This window comes from Lactuca virosa, chromosome 5, assembly GCF_052849685.1.
Source record: "Lactuca virosa cultivar CGN04683 chromosome 5, Lactuca_virosa_CGN04683_v6, whole genome shotgun sequence".
Lineage (NCBI taxonomy): Eukaryota > Viridiplantae > Streptophyta > Magnoliopsida > Asterales > Asteraceae > Lactuca > Lactuca virosa.
In genome coordinates, this window is record NC_136430.1 from 135,549,273 (window position 1) to 135,560,323 (window position 11,051).

The 11,051-nt window shown below is 34.3% G+C and overlaps 3 protein-coding genes across 3 annotated transcripts; all 3 read left to right on the forward strand.

The window, feature by feature from the left end:
- Positions 1-2,761: 2,761 nt before the first annotated feature.
- Positions 2,762-6,554, forward strand: LOC145112279 (uncharacterized). Its single transcript, XM_079048460.1, has 8 exons — positions 2,762-3,098; positions 3,844-4,371; positions 4,622-4,687; positions 4,778-4,944; positions 5,126-5,301; positions 5,383-5,756; positions 5,840-5,944; positions 6,019-6,554. The coding sequence occupies exons 1-8, from the start codon at positions 2,970-2,972 to the stop codon at positions 6,322-6,324; spliced, it is 1,851 nt and encodes a 616-aa protein (XP_078904586.1). The 5' UTR covers positions 2,762-2,969; the 3' UTR covers positions 6,325-6,554.
- Positions 6,555-8,185: 1,631 nt separating this feature from the next.
- On the forward strand, positions 8,186-9,311 carry LOC145111772 (uncharacterized). The gene is made up of 2 exons (XM_079048021.1): positions 8,186-8,665; positions 8,751-9,311. The coding sequence occupies exons 1-2, from the start codon at positions 8,186-8,188 to the stop codon at positions 9,309-9,311; spliced, it is 1,041 nt and encodes a 346-aa protein (XP_078904147.1).
- Positions 9,312-9,323: 12 nt separating this feature from the next.
- Positions 9,324-10,562, forward strand: LOC145111773 (uncharacterized). The gene is made up of 4 exons (XM_079048022.1): positions 9,324-9,375; positions 9,498-9,682; positions 9,782-10,010; positions 10,171-10,562. The coding sequence occupies exons 1-4, from the start codon at positions 9,324-9,326 to the stop codon at positions 10,560-10,562; spliced, it is 858 nt and encodes a 285-aa protein (XP_078904148.1).
- The last annotated feature ends 489 nt before the right edge of the window (positions 10,563-11,051 follow it).

The window sequence follows — 11,051 nt, forward strand, 5'->3', positions numbered from 1 at the left end:
TATCTCATCGATCTAGGAGTCTGTTGTGGTTTGGAAATTATGCATGAGTTTGAGTCCTGTTTCCACATTTTTGGCTTAAAATGGTAGAGACATGCATTGGACATGCATTCATATAAAGCACTAATCTTTATGATCCATTGGGTGGAGGAAAACCTTTTGGAAAGTTTGGAAGAGTGTCTTTGGTGATTAAGGGCTTAGTGGCTAGGTGTTGTTTCTTAAAAGCCTTTAAGGAACTAGGTTTAGAGATCTTGTCTTATTAAGATGTCTTAATGGATAAAGTTGCAAACTTTATTCATCAAGACCTTGGGAAGGATCAGATTTGGGGTTTGGAGCCCTTGGAAATAAACAAAACGCAGTTGGACCCGATTAAGCTATTCAGACCAGTTCCCACGGCGTGGCCTTGGGTTGCCATGACGTGGCGACTGGGGGATTAGTCTACTGTTTTGTCGCCTTGTGCCCACGACATGACCAATGGAAGACCACGACGTTGGCTTTTCCAGTTAGCAATTTTGACCGTAACTTTGACTGATGACCTTAAGGGTTGACCTTTGACCTATTTGACTTTTAGTCAAATTTGTAGTTGATGAGTAGAGTAAGGATTCATATTGTGTGGTTATATAGGTAGCGTGTAGCACATATTTCATGTTGGTGTAAGACGTTGACTTTTGACTACATTTGTGAGGCGAGTCTTCTCACTGTACTCATGGGTCGAAGGGACAAATGTCGATCCACTAGATTATGTTATGTGGGATGCTATTTGTCTTTGTGATACTTGCATGGAAGACCTAGGGGTAGCCCATGTCATTTGTATGAAAGACCATGGGGGTAGCTCATGACACTTGTGTTTAAGACCTTGCGGTAGCCAAGGCACTACAAGTGAAGACCATGGGGGCAACCCATGAAAATTGTATGAAATACCATGTGCGTAGCCCATGACACTTCTATGCAAAACCATGGAGGTAGATCATGACAAAGTATGTATGGTATGTTGTATTTTTTGGAACTCAATGAGCTTTGTGCTTACGGTTTTGTGGTTTAAAACATTTTCAGGTACTTCTAGTTTCAGAGGGAATGGTCCGGCTTGATTGCACAACATCCCCTTATGATTTCTGTATCGATCATTATTTTACTATGATGACTTTGTTACACTGTACTCTGATTGGCTTTCAAGAACATGAAGTATGGTTTTGATGTTTATATTAAATTGAAAATTTTATTAATATTTTTGGGATGTTACACTAGCTTCTATTATGATGTGAAATGAAGTTAAAATATTATATAAATAAGATAAGAGAAATTTTCAATGGTGAATTAGCAAATGATGAATGTAAATGAGAATAAATAACTAGTAAAATGCCAAATGATGAAATACCAAATGATAGTGGTGTTCTATACAAAACTATAGATTCGGTTGGAGATGTTATAAATGATGAGTTTTTATCACATAGAAGATAATATAATTTCTTTCTAACGTTTTCAAATAAACTAATAAAATGTTATATACATGTTAATCAATTGTATTTTCTTGATTAGATTTTTATAGTTATAAAATTATTGAGTCAATTTTGATATTTATGAATTATGTAATTTATTTTATAAATTAGATTTATATTTATTTTGAAGTTCTTTTAGATGGACTTTATTGAAATTTTAATAAAATCAATCAAATTTGGTTCAAATTATTAAATATTTTAATTATATTGTAATAAACTATCATGATTATTATATATTTAATTATTTTTCAATAATGTATTTTTAAATATACTTTTTTAATTAATAAAATTTGTTCTTAATAATCTTATTTGAAACGAATTATATATAACTTTATGATATATATAAAAAGATTAATATAAAAATGAGAGTGAATTAGTAACCATGTATCAATTTTATCAAATTGTTAATATAAAAAGATTAGTATATAAATGAGAGCCATTTAGACCTGATAATGTACTTATCTTTTACCTATTTTTTAGGCATCTTGTTTTTCGTCACTATCCATTCAATTTTTAAAACTCGTGAAATGATCATTTTTCACTTCACTTCACCTCATATTTTTCTTTATTTTTAAAATATATTTTATATAAATATTATATTTTTTTTGTAGAGAATTAAAAAGCATAAATTTTAATATATTTTTTATAATTTTTTAATATAGATAATTTAATAAAAAATTAAAAAGAAAAAAAAACACTTTTTATATTGACCACAGAAAAAGAGAAAAAATATTAGAAAGCTACCTGATAGGGAAAAATCTTTCGCCAAAACCTTACCCTGGGTGTGGTATTGTCGGGTGCGGTGAAAGGTACACATCAGCAAACCGAACCGTGCAGTCTTTATGAAAATATGTTGTTCCCTAGTGCGGTGAAAATTACACATCAGCAAACCGCAATGTGCGGTCTTTGTACTCCGTTCGGTCTATATTGGAGTTTTCTAGTTTATTTTCTAAAGAAATATTTTGGAAGTGTAATTTTAAACTCCTTATATCCTTATATATCTTACAAGATATTAGAATCGAAACTTCAAAACTATAAATTCACATTTGATAAATTTAATCCGTTTTTTCTTTTAATTAAATATTATGATTAAATCAATTTGATTCTTCATCTATAAAGAATGACACACATAAACTTATTTATAGATACATTAGTTAAAGTTTATTATTTTATTTCAAAAAGAAAAATTGAAAGGAATTAATAAAGTGACTGGAAAACACCATAAGTTTGACAAGAACTATTCTTACCTCAAAACCCATATGTGTGTTGCAGTATATTTATTGGTGAGACACTGATGTCGACTTGAAAGCTCCCATCTTTTCATGTCTCTCTTTCTCTCCATTCAGACATTAGATACTACTCATAGTTGATCATCTCTCTTTCATATCACTCTTTCATAACTTACACCTTCACTGTGTGTACTAAGAACTCCTAAAAACACCACTTGTGTGTGTAAAAACTCACAAAACAAGCCTTATGGGGTCTTTGGGAAATGGTGATGTCAAGAAAGCAACGTGGTTGCACCCAAGGTTCACCGGCTTTAACCCTTCTGAACGATGGGGGCATTCTGCTTGCTTCTCTAATGGCTTCCTCTATATCTTTGGTGTATGCATATCTCCCCCCTCACTTCCTGTATATGTGTGGATATATTTTTCCATGTCTGTTTGCTTCATCAGTTTATATGTATAAATTCAGATGGGGCAACAACAAGTTATATATACTTTATAATCTTGCTTTTGCTTCTTTGCCATTTTCATATATGCCTGTTGTTTGCAAGTCTTTGGTGATTAATAGGGGTTAGTAGGCTGTATGAGGTTCGAATTCAGAAGCTCTGAAAGTCTCAGAGAACTTGAACAAACCTAGTTCAGTAACTACTTTTTTTATCTATTTGGGGCAAAACACTTTTGTCTACTGTTGTGGACTTAGGTAATTAATTATGCTATACAAAAGGCTAAGATTCAAATTAACTTCGTTTCGCTTTAAGTTTCAGCTATTTGAACGAGTCATTTGGCCATTTTTATTTATCCGGGCTAAGCTCGGAGTAACCGATGACATTAATTTTTCATAACCGAAAGGTTAATGTTCATATGGAACGAGTATATTACGGTATTTTAGGTATTCGATTGCACGTGTAACTAGGTGTTATAACTCGATACCTTTAGACACATAGTTTAATAAAATTTTTTGAGAAATGATAATTAAGTATTTAGTTAATTTGTTTTAACAAGATAAAACTAAGCAACCTTTTGTTACGGAATCTTCCTAAAAATGGTAATGTTGCATGTTTATAATGCCGAAAAATATAAAGGTAGTAGAGTTTGTAACTAATGCTTGCAATTTTCCATTCTAGGGATGTTGTGGAGGCCTACATTTCAGCGACGTACTTTTGCTAAACCTTGAAACCATGGCTTGGACCAATCTAGCAACCAAAGGAGTCGGCCCAGGTCCTAGGGACAGTCATAGTGCAGTCATCGTAGGTCACATGATGGTTATATTCGGGGGAACCAATGGCTGCAGGAAAGTTAACGATGTTCACATTTTGGATCTCCAAACCCGTGAATGGACTCGACCCGATTGTAAAGGGGTTGCTCCTACACCTCGGGAAAGTCACACTGCGACCATGGTTAACCATGACTGCATGGTGGTATTTGGTGGAAGTGGGGAAGGTGATGCAAATTACTTGAATGATTTGCATATTTTGGACCTTAAAACAATGAGGTGGAGTCGACCTGACACCAAGGGTGATGTCCCCGTGCCTAGGGACAGTCACAGTGCCGTTTCCGCAGGCAACAAAATCTTTATCTATGGAGGTGATTGCGGGGACCGTTACCGTGGTGACATTGGTGTTTTCAATGTCGAGACATCGACTTGGTCAAGGGTAATATGAGCTGCATCTATAGGTCTTTATTAGGCATTGTTTGTTATGCTACACAAAACATGACATAACATAACAGACCACATACTACTTATGTATGGTTTGCATAGAGACTAATATAAAACGTTCAAAATTTTTGTCTCCATACTCGTCACTTAATAAATCCCTAAGAAACTTGTCTACTTTAGTCTTGTATACAAATACAATGTTGGTAAAATGTAAGCTAACGTGTATTTTTGCATGAATAATTTAGTTTGTTGTTCGTGGACCATCACCGGGAGTTCGAGCAGGACATGCTGCTGTGACTATTGGGACAAAGGTGAGTATTAATTATTAGAAATGTATGTCAATAGATTGGCACTTGAGATGGAGATTGACTATATTTTGAATTGTTGATGAAAACTTACAGATTTACATGATTGGTGGTGTTGGTGACAAGCAATACTATAACGATGTTTGGGTGCTTGATACAATAAATAGTTTGTGGATTCGGCTAGAGGTACATGGCCAACAGCCACAAGGGCGTTTTTCTCACACTGCTATTGTTGCGGATTCTGACATAGCGATTTACGGAGGGTACGTATTCATGATTCTTGAATATGGATTTAAGTTTAAGTTTGGCACATGCTTGTACAATCAAGCCTAAGATTCAGAGACTTTTGTATTTGTTTTTAGGGTTAAAAGTGTGTTTGTGCAATGACGCTTCACGTTTTAATGTATATGGTTTCATTACTATATGTTTACTCTAAACTTACAGATGTGGTGAGGACGAGCGACCTCTAAACGAGCTACTCATTTTGCATCTTGGCTCAGACCATCCAAACGACAGGTATAACAGTTGTGGGTGCACGATGTTTGGAAGCCAATGCAACGAAGAAAAGCGAAACTTCTTTCATGATCATCAAACCGTCACGAAACAGTCAAACATTTCAGGTTTGATTTATGAAAAGTTATCAAAAGACTATATATACACCGACTTCACAATTTTATCATCTGACTTTTGTGTATTTTTAGATCCAATGCACACAAAAAGAAGAAGGATGTCGAATTCAAAAGCTTGTGAATTAATAGAATCAGAACCAGAAGAACATTCACTTTCCCTTTCACAACATTCATCGCCATCTCACTCAGATCAAGAACGAGCACTTGTTAAGCAATCTTCAAACACAACCGCTCAAGCTTTACCTTTGTTTAAAAATCAACATCAAAGTTCGGGAAGTGTGAAGCAAATCCCGGGCACCCAATTGAACCCTATGTCGATCTTCAGTCGAACTCCACAAGATCCACAATTCATTCAAGAGCAATCACATCACCATAAGCACCATCAGAATGGCCATGCAACTCGCACAGAACATCAAAACATTGAGCCGTTGAGTGTTCAAAACCTGGTAATGAAACTTGTCTCCAAGCTTTTGCATGTTTCATATATGAGATTTAAAGTGTTTAATTAATTAGTCCGTTTGAATCTCAGATTGGCGCAGATGTTCATGGTAAAGTTGATGGAGCATTCGACTCAGGTTACTTGATGACTGCAACAGTCAATGGTCGAATCTTCAGAGGAGTCTTGTTCCCTCCGGTAAGCTTCCTAACCAGTTTCAATGTCCTCTCGTTTTTTCTCAGTCACAAAAACTAAAAGATCGTGTCAACCAGGGGCCTGATGTTGTTTCAAGAGGAGCTTTTCGGGGTCATAACCGTAGGTCACCCACAAGCCAAATGGCTCAAAGAAACCTACATATAAACCGGGCTTTCATTAGGCACTCAAACCATGCACCATCTCATGCACCGGAACCCAGTCATCATAGCTACCTCCAAGATCATCATGTCCGCAGACCATCGCCTGTGTTTAGATCAGCTCCGGCTCTATCATTAGGAAGAGAACAAGCGAAGGTTCAAAATGAACTGCATGGCGTGGTTCTCACACTGGGTGGTCCAGGGAGCGGGCACGGTGGCTCTTAGATCAATGGAGATATGGAGATGATCCTCGTATACGTCTCTCCCTTTTTGTATATTTTGGATAAAAGCCCGCTAGCCTAGATTTCGTATTTCCTGTGTAATATCTTCTAATAGTTTTTTTTTTTCCACACGATCTGAGATATTTAATTGTTTATTCTTTTTCATTGTTTGCTCTTTTGGAAATCGTAGTATAAAAGCGGTACCCAAAATATGCGTCAATTTCCTTGATTTAATCTTAATTTTTACGATTTTCGTTGTTAGACCATCCAACCAAGTGCAATTTCTACCCCTCGTCTCTCGTTGAATCGAAGGTTCAAGTGTCAGTGTGGACATAGATATGAAATAATTTAGAACTAGTTTAATATATATTTTTATTTAACGTTAAAAAAAAATATATTATATTTTCCAAATATCCTCTTGTGACTAGGGCATCTATGGAGAGTTTTCTTTGGTGTAAACTCCGATTATAGTATAATTTTTTCATATAGTTTTTTATGGGTCTAAACATATATAATTTAAGTAATTTTATATAAAACAAAATCATTTGATTTATTAAATAAATAAATTGTTTATATATATATATATATATATATATATATATATATATATATATATATATATATATATATATATATATATAGACAGAGAGAGAAAAAAAAAGTTCAATAAAAAATCATAATTATTTGTTCTTCAAGAACCAAATTTTTTCAAGTTTTTGGGGTTTATTGTTTATCGAAAAAAACTAAAAATTTGTAAATTAATAATTTCATATTGTGAATGGTAAAAGATAAATTATATATTTTTCGAGTTCACCCTCTGAATTCAGATTCACACAGTGAATCTGCAAAGATTCATACTGTGAATTTGACAAATTTTTTTATCGAATTTGATATCATTAGAAAAAATGATAAAAAATTACAAATTTCTATATTTGTAGTTTTATTTTGTATTATAAAAAAACAAGCTCTAAATATTGAAAAAAAATTGATTAATTATGGTTCTCTATTGAATCGTATCCTCTATATATATATATATATATATATATATATATATATATATATAACTGTAGATAAGTAAAGTAAAATATATATTACTTACTAAATAATAAATATATCAAACAATAATGCATTTTACATTATTTTAAAAATTAAAATTTTCATTATCGATCAATGTTTAACCACATAAGTCCATTTGGCGTATCTCAAATTTCTTTGAAGATACTATTGGAACCGATTCGTTGAACCTTTATATATATATATATATATATATATATATATATATATATATATATATATATATATATATATATATATATATATGGAAAAATCAAATGAGAACACCTAAAAGGTTGACAACGCGAGAACAGGTATATTCATTTGTGATTCTATGTATTCATTTGTGGAGAAATGATAACTTTTTACGCACAATCAACATGAATATGTTTTTTCTCTTCGATTGAAATTAAAGACGTAAAAATTTATCATTTCTCTACAAATGAATACATGGAATCTCAAATGAATATACTTTGTTCTCGCGTTCTCAACCTTTTTGGTGTTCTCATTTGATCCTACTATATATATATATATATATATATATATATATATATATATATATATATATATATATATATATATGGAAAATCAATGGAAAACTAAATTAATTAAGTTCAAAACATTGGCTAATATAATAAAACCTTTTCGGTGATTTCGGTGTCTACGTCGGGAATCTCCACCTGTGGACCTTCTCCGGCGGGTGTAAACACCGGCAGAGCTGGGGTATATTCGTTCTTTCCCTGATTCTGATTTTATTATCTTCTGATTCATCATTGCTGACAATTCATGTGAGTATTCTCTTCTTGTACGTAATGGGTTTCATGAATTCTGGGAATTGTCGATGGAAGTCAGATGATGGGTGGAATAAAGATTGCCATTTTAATGGAGTGGACAAGCAAAACAGATTTCAATCTAAACGGGATCAACATCATTTAAGTTGTGATAGTCAATCCTTCTACATTACAAACTTCCCAGAAAATGTTCTACCTTCTGATTTGTGGCGTGCTTGTGGTCGTCTGGGTAAGATTGTCGATGTTTTTATTTCTAATAAGTCTCGAATGGGGAAAAGGTTTGGCTTTGTCAGATTTCCAGGTAATTGTAACGCTAATCATATGGTTAAGAGTCTTTGTGATGTATGGTTTGGCTTTCATAAACTATATGCATCGGTTCCACATGTTGCTAAAAAAGATTCTTTTGTACATAAAATCCACTCAAAAAGAGAGAAAATTAAAGCTCCTGTTGTTTCTTATGCAAGTGTAGTAAGAGGTCAAGACAAGGGGAATAAAGAATCGGTTAATGTTGCTATTGGGGAATAAAGAACCAGTTAATGTTGTTATTGTTCTTAATTCTGGGGATTTTATTATTGAAAATAAAAAGCTTGCATGTCTAGCAAAGGCAAAAGATTTTTCTACCTTACCGAATCTTGGGATGTTATGTCGTGATGAAGGTTTTGTGGATTTTCAAATTCGATATGTGGGGGGCCATTGGGTGATGTTTGAATTCACCTCTAAAGAAGTATGTAAAAAGTTCTTAGCAAGTGATGTGGTTAGTCACTGGATTACAGAAAAACGACAGTGGGAGAGAAATTTTGTTCCACAAGATCGCATTATATGGGTTGATATTGAAGGGCTACCTCTTCGGGCTTGGAGTAAGTTGGCATTTAGGGAGATTTTGGCCAAATGGGCTTGTGTGGTACAGTTAGATTATAACCTTGGTGAAGATGTATATAAAAGTCGAGTATGTGTTTTGACTTCTTATCTTTGTATTATTTATGAAGTGGTGAAGGTTAGTGTCGATGGTATCATATTCCCGGATAGAGTTAAAGAAGCATCCGACTGGACTCCGACTTTTTCTTGTGATTTCATGAAATCCGCTGATGGGGAAGACGAGGGACATGTTCAGTTTGATGAAGAAGGAAGTAATGGTTCTCTAAATTAGAATGATGAAGCAATGGGCTATAATTTAGATGGGTTTCTTGATCGTTTGAAAGAAACTGTAGCAGGTCACGATGAAAGACATAAGATTTGATGAATTGTCTCTCAATTAATGTTCAAGGGGCGGGTTGTATGGATAAACACGCTTGTATTAGAAAACTTTGTCATCTTAACAAAGTTAATTTTTTAGCTATTCAAGAAACGAAGATGGAAGAAATTGACTTGCTCTCGGTTAGATCTTTTTGGGGAAATACCTATTTTATGCATGCGTTCTCTCCTTCTCTCAGTGCTTCGGGCGGTATTCTTGATATTTGGGATCCAAAATGCATTTCTCATAAAAGGACGTTTACTTCGAATTCGTTCATTGCTATTGAGGTAATTTGGACTAATTCGAGTCTAGAAGTATTATTTATTGTAGTTTATGCCCCACAAGCCGCTGATTGTAAAAGACAACTCTGGAATGATATTACTCAGATTATCTCTTCTTTTCGGGGCGAATGTATTATTATGGGGGATTTCAATGAAGTTCAAGATGAATCTCAAAGATTGGGATCAACCTTTTATCCCGCTAATGCCCATTCCATCAATGATTTTATTGATCATCTTGACCTCGTTGATGTTTCGTTAGGTGGCCCAAGTTTCACTTGGAGTGATAAATGGGGCTCTAAATTTAGCAAGCTCGATAGATTTCTGGTTACGAAAGGTATTTTGTCATCATTCCCTCATCTTATGGGTCTCGTCTTGGAAAAAAAATATTCAAGATCATCTTCCTATTTTGTTAGTGGAGCATTGTGTTGATTATGGTCCTACTCCCTTCCGAGTTTTTCATTATTGGTTTGATATGGTTAATTTTAATGATATAGTGAGAGATTATTGGATGCAGCCGATGAACAGGGCGGTTTTAGATAACCCTCAGGTTATTTTTAAGAAGAAATTACAGCTTCTTAAATTTAACTTAGTTAGGAAGTGGAACATCAATAGTCGGGACCTGGTTGCTACTAAAAAGAAAAACATTCAAGATTCGATTGAGTCGATTGATAGTCGCTTGATGAGTGATGATGGATCTGCTACTTTGAGAGAGCAGAGGGTCCCTTTACTTAAAGAATTGGCGGATCTTGATCACTCTTCTCGGTTGGATCTTTTCCAGAAGGCAAAGATTCAATGGAGTATTGAGGGTGATGAGAACTCGGGTTACTTTCATGGTATCATTAATCGTAAGAGGCGTCAAATTGCTATTCAGAGCTTGGATAGATAATCTTGTTCGGATCAAGGAGGAATTTCATGCTTATTATCAGTCTCTTTTCTCGAAGAGTAGCAAATGCCGCCTTATGACAAGGGCCATTCATTTCAGTACTTTATCTGTTGATCAGGTTGATTTCTTGCAGTCCCCTTTTACTCGTGAGGAGATTAAAAGGGCTGTTTGGGATTATGGGTCTTCTAAGGCATCGGGGCACGATGGATTTACTTTTGGGTTTTTCAAGCGTTATTGGGATCTTATAGCGTAGGAAGTTGAGGCGTTTTTCATGCATTTTTTTCATCATTCGTCTATTCTGAAGGGATGTAATGCTTCCTATTTTACTACTACCCCCAAAGTTAGAGACCCGAAGACTCCAAGAGACTTTAGACCTATTAGTCTAATTGGGTGCCAATATAAAATTATTGGTAAACTTTTAGCTAATAGATTGGTGGAGGTCATTGCTAGTGTCGTTAGTTGGGAGCAGTCTACTTTTGTCAAAGGTAGACA